The 10,124-nt window shown below is 35.7% G+C and overlaps 1 protein-coding gene across 3 annotated transcripts in view; it reads right to left on the bottom strand.

Annotated features, from left to right (window-relative positions):
• Window positions 1-427: 427 nt before the first annotated feature.
• IFT88 (intraflagellar transport 88) overlaps window positions 428-10,124 on the bottom strand; it is a 155,175-nt gene continuing 145,478 nt past the window's right edge. For 2 of the 3 annotated variants that reach the window (XM_044249390.1, XM_044249391.1), the window contains 2 exons: window positions 972-1,082; window positions 428-734 (listed from right to left, as the gene is read on the bottom strand). In XM_044249390.1, the coding sequence (XP_044105325.1) occupies window positions 613-734; window positions 972-1,082 (233 nt within the window). In that variant the 3' untranslated portion in view covers window positions 428-612. Of the gene's footprint in view, window positions 735-971; window positions 1,083-10,124 lie in introns of those variants that run through there. The other variant, XM_044249392.1, reaches the window with a different exon arrangement.

Below are 10,124 nucleotides of genomic sequence, written 5' to 3'. Positions count from 1 at the left end.
TGCCCCTGGACTGAAGGAAGAAAGGAAATACAGAAAAGAGCAATAGGGTTATGGTTTGGTATTTTCTCTTACTATAGTATCCAAAACATAACTGTTTTAATGGTATTATATTCCTGTGAGGCACACCTTTTATAGTCTTAACATTTTCTAAACTCTAAGTAATTAAGCTTAACTACAGATCCATCAATGATATGTCCTAACACTGTATTTTAAACAAGCTGTGAACCATAAAATCAATGTAGTGTTTTCATTCTAAAACCTTGTTTTAATGTAATCACAGAAAATACCAGCTGCACTAGAGTACTGTAGGGTAAATTTTTGTGAGCACACCCACTTACTTATACATATGTGTAGGTACTGGTCAGTGCTACAAAATATATTTCTTACTGTGGTCAATATTTTCAAGAGTAAGGAAGTCACTAACGTATTAGCTTCACAAATCTTTATTCCATACAAAACAAAACTTTAGACCCATCTCATAAAACAGAATACACTTATTTAAGGTTTTGACAGTGTACAAAATTAAAATTTGGGTGCTTAATCCAAAGTTTCACATAAGTATATCTTGTAAGGCAATTTCTTTCCCTTAATAAGTAAAATTTATGTTATATATTATTCGGGAAGCAAATCATCTCCTAATTCTTCATCAGCAAAATCATCCTCATCGATTCTTTTTTTGGCTGCAGTTTTTGGTCTTTCTATTTGAGGGCCAAGTGGATCCACATAGGAGGCATCTAGGTTTCAAAATAGATTGTTGTATTAGAATAATAAAGAAAAACAACAAATGTGAAACCAATTTGTCTCATAAGCTAAACTGAACTGAGTGAACAGAAATGCTCTCCCAAGTCATTTAAAATGTTGTCTGTAAATAAAAAATTCTTAATGCCCAATTATACATTTTTGCCATCTCACCAAATCTTCTTCAGACCTGTTATGCCTGTAGGAACTGGGTGGGGAATACCAACACTTGCCTATTTCTTTGTTACTGCTACTTTCATAAGGTTCATTTGTCCCAGGTAAAGCTCTGAGTTTGGCACTTAGTCGTTCACCTTTACTACTGGCACTACAGTTCTGGCCACTATCTGAAAACACAAAGATAAAAATGCATTTGTTTAATATGCTGAGAAAACATAACATTACAATATGAATCTTAAAGTACACTTATTTGCCAAGAAACAGGTTGTTTTATTTGGAAGCCAACTTCTGAGGGATATAATTCTTGTTTCCTGAAACTCCAAAGAAACCTCTTGTTGAGAATCTGTAACATAGATAAAACATCATTTAAAGGTAGTCTTTATATGTAGTCTTTCACATGTATGCTTAGTTATAGGTTTCAATTTTGTAGATTTACTGGTGAGAAGTTAGAGACCATGTTGATGAGTATAACCTAGCAAAGAATAAAGAGCAATTGGAGAAACAAATAGGAAGTCATAAGACAGTATGAGCTGTATCATCAACCTCATTAACAAGGCTGGTGAGTGGCCCTAAAATCAATCAAATGAAAAACAGCAGAAGAGGGTAGGAGAGGACCTAGATCATATAATTACTTTCTTTAAACATTAGGAGAATGTTCACGTAGGAGAGGATCAGATTTGCCCTCTATAATAGATTTTGGCTCTGTATAAGGAAAATCTTTAGAAGGATTATAGCATCCAAATATGGACTGGCTACCATGGGAAATATTGCAATCCATATCACTGAAGATTTTCAGATAGGGCTGAAGACTCACATTAGCAGGAAATACTAGTAGTGCTTCTCAACCTTAAATTTCCATTATATTTTTTAAAGAAATACTCCTCTAGCTCCACAGTTTTTAATTCATTCCTTTAAAATTCCCACAATGTCATTTTTTCCTATTATGGGAGCTTCACTTTTAAAAAGAATTGTCTATCAACATTTACTGATCATTTTTTTTCTGAGTATACTTTATATTTCAGTTTATTGATAATGTCTCTAAAAATAAACCAAAACAAGATGGTCTTTAAAATCCCACATTTCAATGGTGGCCAACTGTGTAAAAATTATAAGTCTTCTCTAAGTTCTTATAAAAAATGACCATTTCCCCCCAATAATATCCTTAGATTTAGGCTCTGAATGGGTCCACATATTTTGGTGTATTTTTTATTTTTTTGCTCCTGTCTAATTTTTTGTTACATTTAGGCCCATCTTTTCCATCTGTAAGTGTAAATGCATATTTTTCAAGGGGCTTAAGTGAGCTCAGGTCAAAAAGTTTGAAAACCATTGCTCTAGGCAGTATTTCTTTTTTCACTTTTCATATAGATATGGGTTACCTATGTGAATAAAAGAAAACTCTGACATCTCCCTCAGGCAACCATTGCCCTTCTGAAATTCTAACATAGCAAAGGATTCCACTCTTGTAGAACAAGCAAACTTCAAAAAATAAAAACTGACCTTCCTAGAAAAACTTCAAATGTCCAACTGAAAAGCCATGAATATAGTTTTTGAACATTTTCTATTATAAACACCAGTGAAGGTATATTGTGAATATCCTCATTTCATCATTTTCAATCAACTTTCATGGAGTAACACTGCCATACCATGGGCAGGTGTAAATGGATCAATAAGCATTTGTAAGTCTGGGTGGGTTTTATCCCTAAATAATGAAGCAAGTCATTATATTCATTTCATTGTAACAACAAACAACAATTACTATATCCTAGAGAAAAGTTAAAATATCAAGTAACTTCTAAAACCAAGAATCTGGAGATCAATTTATTATCTGAATTATCAATCAATGAACACTAAAACTTATCAATGATACTTTTATAAGAGAAAAATCTTAGAATCATAGAATTTATAGAGTAACAAGGATTCTTGAAACTTACCTATACCAGAAAAAACAGAATATCCCTTTGAAATGGACAATGTATATAGATAATTCCCAAAGTAAACAATACAATTGGTCAATTAAACATAGAAGTATTTAAACTTACTTAGCCTTACAGTAAGTGAAAAAAAGAACACTATATACTGAGTGCTACCATTTAGAAAGCTTAAAAACAAGCAAAATTAAAACCAGTGTTTGCATGCATGAAAAGGCGAGAAACTAAAAAAATATAAACTTAAATATATATAAAACATAAAAAAGAAATCTCACGGTGGTTACCTGTGAAGAAGCGAGGAGATGGGGTGGGAAAAGGCACATAGGTAGGCATAACAGTAATGTTCTGGTTCTAATGTCTTATGATGTTTGTTTATGTTTTATGATAGCTTCATTAATTTGAACTTTATATGCTTTGTAACTTAAGAGTGCTACATTGATTCTTTTGTAGGTATCAAGTATTATATAATTTAAACTTCACATAATTCAACACTATTAAAATGGCTAAGATTTTTAAAATATCAGGTTAGTAAGTGAAATGAACAAAATTTCTGAGATTAATATGGTAGTATATATCAACACTTAATTTTATGGTCACCAAGATAGCAGAATAGGAAACCCCAGATCTTTTTTCCTCACAAAGACACCAACTTGACAATATACAGTCCAAAAAACCTTCATGAGAACTCCGGAAACCAGTTGGAAGTTGTAGTACCCCAGATAAACTCAAATCGAAGAACAATTGCATTGAAACAGGTAAGAAAAGCCTTTTGATTTCAACTGTGTCAGCCCTTATTACAGGCCAGAAGAACTCATGATTGGGAATAAAAGCCCATGCAGATTCTCCATGTGGAATGAAAAAGAAGAGTGGAACATACATCGAACATTTTGGTTTTTCAGGGAACCGCGTGAAAGACTGGTTTGTCCTGTCTGACCTGGAGTGAGGAGGAAGCAAAATACCTGGCTGGTGGTTTGTTGCACTGCCAGAGTACCTTCCCTCACTGCACATAGTAGCTTCTATGTGATCAGGGGAAAGTATCTAGCTCATGGCTTCTTCTTGAGCAAGGGTGATGATTAGAGTGGAATGTACATCCAATAGTCCAGCTTTTGGTGGTGGTGGTGGTGGGGATGTCCAAGTGCCTGGTCTCACCTGACTCACAGCACTAATGGGGAACTGATACATCTTGGATGCATGGGGTCACCGAGAACAAAAGAGGGCTCAGTAGCCTTTGCAGTGCTAGAGATCCTGCAGCACCACAGACATCAGAGGAAGCAAGAGATACAAATCCAGAAAACGTTCTATTTAGGAAATTACATGTAGAAGCTGAGAGAAGATTCATACCAATAAAAACTCTTGAGAAATTCCCATAGTCTCTAGTGGGGCTGATTTGTGACAGTTTCTCTTGTACAAATCCAGCCCCCTAAAACCAGAGAAAAGTGGCTGTTTTTTCAAATGAAGAAATCACAAGAAACATGAAAACACAGCCCAATGACAGAAACAAAACAAATCTTCAGAAACTGATCCTGAGGAAACAGACCTATTGATTACCTGACAAAAAATTCAAAATAATTTTCTTAAATAAGTTCAATGTGCTACAAGAGAACACAGATAGACAATAAAATCAGTAAAATGAAGCATGAATAAAAGTAAACTATCAACAGAGATAGAAACTAAAAAAGGACCAAAGAGAAATTCTGAGGCCAAAGAATACAGTAACAATAACTGGATTGAAGAATTCACTACAAGTACTCAAAAACAGATGTGATTAGGCAGAATAAAGGATCTGTGAACTCAGAGATAGGTCATTTGAAATTACTGTATCAGAAGAACAAAAAGAAAACAGAATGAAGAAAAGTAAAGAAAGCCTAAAATAATTATGAGACATAATTCTGATTTTGGGACTAAACATATCAATATACATATTATAGGAATCTCAGAAAGAGAAAAATAATGGATGAAAACTTCCCATATATGAGAAAGGAAAATGAATATCCAAATTAACAACTCAAGGAACTCCAAATAGGATGGACCTAAAAAGATGCACATTGAGACACATTATAATCAAACTGAAAATTCAGACAAAGAATCTTAAGCAAGAGAAAAGCTAATTCATAAGCTAGCACACAATGATGAAATTTCACAACAGAAACATTACAGGCTATAAGAGAGCAGGATAGTATCTTCAAAGTGCTAGAAGAAAACTGGCAACCAAGAATACTATATTTGGCAAAACTGTCCTTCAAAAAGGATGGAGAAGTAGACTTTCCTGGATAAACAAAAGCTGGGGGAGTTTATCACCACTAGAGCTACCCTGCAAGAACTGCTAAACAGAATCCTTCAAGTTGACACAAAAGGATACTATACCATAAGAGAATATCATATGAAAATATTAAGTGGGGCGCCTGGGTGGCCCAGGCATTAAGCGTCTGCCTTCAGCTCAGGTTATGATCCCAGGGTCCTGGGATCGAGCCCCACATTGGGCTCCCTGCTCTGCAGGAAGCCTGCTTCTCCCTCTCCCACTCCCCCTCTTGTGTTCCCTTTCTTGCTGTCTCTCTCTCTAATAAATAAATAAAAATCTTTAAAAAAAAGAGAAAATATAAAGCTCTCTGTAAAGGTAAATGTAGAGATAAATACAGAATCTAGTAATATTGTCATGGTAGTACATAAATCACTTTTAATTCAGGTATAGAATATAAATGATAAAAGCATAAAATATAACCATTAAATTATTTTAATGAATACAAATGATAAAACGATACAATTTGTAACATTGATAACATAGTGTTGGGGCAATGTAAAGGAGCGAAGTTTTTGTATGTGATTTAAGTTATCATTAGTTTAAGATAGATTGTTTTACCTATGGGATCTTTTATATAATTCTCTCGGTAACCACAAAGAAAATACCTACAGAAGATGCACAGAAAATAAGAAAGGGTTCAAAGTATGTTGTTAGAAAAAAAACAAAAGAAATGAAAAAAAAATGACACACAAAAGGCAGCAAGATAGGAAGAGGACAAAATAACTAAAGGCATACAAAATAATTAACAAAATGGCAACAGTAAATACTTCCCTATCTGTAATTATTTTAAATATAAATGGATTAAAATCCTCAATACAAAGACCTAGAGCAGCTGATGGGTTAAAAAAAAAAATCCAGCTATATGCTACCTAGGAGAGACTAACTTTAGATATAATGACATACACAGGCTGAAAAGTGAAATGGTGAAAAAAGATATTCCATGTCAATGGTAACAGAAAGAGAGCAGGAATGCCCATACTTATTTCAAGCAAAATAGATTTTAAGTCAAAAACTGTCACAAAGAAGGAAATTATATAATGATCAAAGGACCAATTCACCAGGAAGACATAACAACTATATATGCACCTAAACAGCAGAGCACTCAATATATGAAACAAATATCGACAGAACTAAAAGAAGAAAAGATAGTAACACAGTAATAGTAAGAGATTTCAGTATCTTACTTTCCTTATGGCTTAACCAGCCAGAAGATCAAAAGGAAACAGAGGACTTGAACAACACTATAGATCAATTAGACTGAATAGATATTTACAGAACACATTATCCAACAACAAGGAAAATCCTGCTTCAGACAACTGTTGAATGGCAATTTTTAACCCTGAGCTTGTGCTTAAAGCTTTTTATCAATATGACTGACAAGTTAAAAAAGTCTCAAATCTTCATTTGTGCATCACTTTACAGATACTGGTGTGTAAGTATTTATCTGTCTGAAACATCAATATTCAATAATTACTTAGTCATAAATGTAGTTAATAATTAGATATAAAAATTATTTATACATTACTATAAATCTCTTAAAAAGATCAAGTTTTGACACACACCCACAGAGGAAAAAGAAATTGCTTAGAAAATTGCAGGAAGCCCCAAGAATTTCAGTATCAGTGAAAGCAGGTACAATAAAACCAGTTTCAGACATTCATTTTAGCCCTAAGAGTAGCTTAAAATGATCTCAGAATGAATAACTGATAATTGGTAAAATTAGTTTAAAATTACATTAAGTCCTAAGGCCCCAGTATACATAAGAATTCTTTGGAAGAGTTCCATAAGAGTGAAAACGTTGCAAAGAAAAAAAGTAAAAGTAAGTAATTAGGCAATGTGTTTTTAACCCTCATGCTGCAGCTGTGCTGTTGGGAGCCAACTGTATGCTTCAATCTTTTTAATCTCCTGTTGATTAGAAATCCCAGTCTACATCAACTGGTTAACACTGTTTTCAAACTGGCAGATCACATGAAAAACAGAAATGAATGGTAGTATCTTCAGAGGTCAAGCATTATACAGCGAGAAGTGATTGATTTGATAAACACCAGACCCCCCTCCTCTCTCCACACCTTTTTCAGAATAACCTAACTTCATTTCTTTTTTTTCTTTTAAAGATTTTATTTATTTATTTGACAGAGATCACAAGTAGGCAGAGAGGCAGGCAAAGAGAGGGGCAGGGAAGCAGGCCCCCTGCTGAGCAGAGAGCCCGATGCGGGACTTGATCTCAGGACCCTGAGATCATGACCTGAGCCCAAGGCAGCGGCTTAACCCACTGAGCCACCCAGGCGCCCCTTCAACATTCTTTTAAACATAATTTTGATAGGCTCTGTATGCTTGGCCAATACCTCCATTATCAGCAATATTTTCTCCCATGTATTAATTCCATTGAGATACTGTCCACCCGCTAGGTCCCAGAGTTTCCATACTGGTACACCATGCATTGGGATTGGTCTTTAAAATTATTTGCTGACTGTTGAGTCCACCAGTCAACAAGGTCTCCATCCTTGTTACAATTTCTGCCATTGTCATCGAAGCCATAGGTGATTTCGTGTCCTATGACCGTGCCAATACCCTGGTAGTTCAAGGAGTTAGACTGCTGGGCACCGAAGGAGGGGAGCTGCAGAATGCCTGCTGGGAAGACTATCTGATCTCTGCCTAAAGAATAAAATGCATTGATTACAGCTGCTGTGCTTATCCACTCATCCTTGTCCACTTTTTCTCGGAGCTTCTTTAGTTGTTTGTTTTGGCTGAACTTCAAATTTTGAATTATGTTTTCAAAGTATTCATCTTTCCTATAATCCAACTTGAGATATTCATTATTCAGTTATTATCGTTTGAAATAATGTTATCAGGGTAGCTAATTCTTCCTTTAATGGCTAAGGCCTTTTCCTCAGCTTACTTTTTCATTTCAGTATCCATCCTAGTGAGGTCATCTGAAGTCTGCATAAAAAACCTCATGGGTCTGTGTAATCAAATCCTCAACCCTATGTTTACTTTCTCCATCAAGTGCTGCTTCCACGTACACCCTTCCCACAGCATTCTCCATATTCTCATTGACATTGCTTATGACAATGACATTCTCATGACATTGCTATTTCTGACGTTGTGCCATAAAGGGCCTTGTTGAAACAATTTCTGGACTCCTTGTAGATTCGGCTGAGGCTGCTTACAAGATCCATTATGAATTTTTGAAGTTAAGAGAGTTCATTGGAGAGAGCAATGTGATGCTTTACGGTCCTAGCAAACTCTTTTAAAAAGTAGTTTGACAGTTTCTTTTAAAGTTAGACATATACTTACCATACAACCTCGCTATTCTACTCCTAGGAATTTATTCAAAAGAAATGAAAGTATGTGTCCATGTAAAGACTTGTACAAAAATATTCATAGCTGCTTTATTTCAAATGCCCCGAAACTGGAAACAACAAAAAAAGTCAACAACAAGGGAATAAATTGTGGCATGTCTATGCAGTGACTCTGCAATTAAATGGAAGGACACTATTTTTCACCAAAACAGTGAAAGAAGCCAGTTTAAAAAAAAAAGGCACATACTAAAATATAGTTATGGAAAACATCAGTAGTTAACTGAAGATTGGGGTGGATGAATGGGGCAGAGGGTGGGAATGAGGAGTTTCAAAGGGAAAAGAGTGCTCGCTTCGGCAGCACATATACTAAAATCAAAGGGAAAAGAGGAAACTTTGGAGGGTGATAGATTTGATCATAATCCTGATTATAGTGACTGTTTTATGAGACTCCTCAATCTACACATTATGTGCTATTTTTTTGTATGTCAATTATAACTCCAGGTAACCGGGGCAGGGACGAGGATAATCCTCTCCCTTCTGCTTCATAGTATAAGGAAGAGGTTTCTGTGTGAGAAACATGGATCAAATCTATTCCTGTACCATTTTTTTTAAAGATTTTATTTATTTATTTGACAGACAGAGATCACAAGTAGGCAGAGAGGCAAGCAGAGAGAGAGAGAGAGAGAGAGAGAGAGGAGGAAGCAGGCTCCCCACGGAGCAGAGAGCCCGATGTAGGGCTCGATCCCAGGACCCTGGGATCATGACCTGAGCCGAAGGCAGAGGCTTTAACCCACTGAGCCACCCAGGCGCCCCTCATGTACCATTTTTATACTCCTATCAACACTGAATGAGATTAACAATTGCTACACATCCTCTCCATCACTTGGTATCCTCAGTCTTTTTTAGTCATTCTACTGGGTATCTAATTGTGGCTTTAATTTGCATTTCCCCAATGACAAATGAGTGACCATATTTTCATGTGCTTTTCATTTGTATACCTTCTTCATTAAAATTTTTTGATGATTTAGTTTAAGTAACAAATATGGTGTATAGCTCCAAGAATGTTGAGGACACATGTTTACCTTTCCTAAATCCCTGTGAATAACAGTAAATCTTTATGAAATCTATAGCAAAGCAGAGAAGGAGTGTATGTGTGCTGTGGCAGTAATGGCAGGGGAGATACCAACATAATAGATTTGGGAGAATCACTCCCCCCCACAGCTTTATTGAGGTGTTAACTGACATATAGCATTGTGTAAGTTTATGGTGTACAATGTGATGATCTGATGGACATATACATTACAGTATGATTACTACCATAGCACTAGTTAACACTTCCAGCATATCACAGTTACCTTTTTTTTTTTTTTGCGATGAGAACATTTAAGTTCTTAGTAACTTTCAAGTATATAAGACAATATTTTTAACTATAATCACAATGCTGTACATTGGATCTCCAGAACTTACCTTTTTTTTAAAAAGATTTTATTTGTTTATTTGACAGACAGAGATCACAAATAGGCAGAGAGAGAGGAGGAAGCAGGCCTCCGGCTGAGCAGAGAACCCAATGCGGGGCTCGATCCCATGACCTGGGATCATGACCTGAGCCGAAGGCAGAGGCTTTAACACACCGAGCCACCCAGGCGCCCCCTTGTTTACCTTCTTAACTTCACCCCTGGG

Source organism: Neovison vison, chromosome 5 (assembly GCF_020171115.1).
Source record: "Neovison vison isolate M4711 chromosome 5, ASM_NN_V1, whole genome shotgun sequence".
Taxonomy (NCBI): Eukaryota; Metazoa; Chordata; class Mammalia; order Carnivora; family Mustelidae; genus Neogale; species Neogale vison.
Note: the sequence above shows the minus strand (reverse complement) of the source record. Positions and strands in the feature narration are given on the sequence as shown.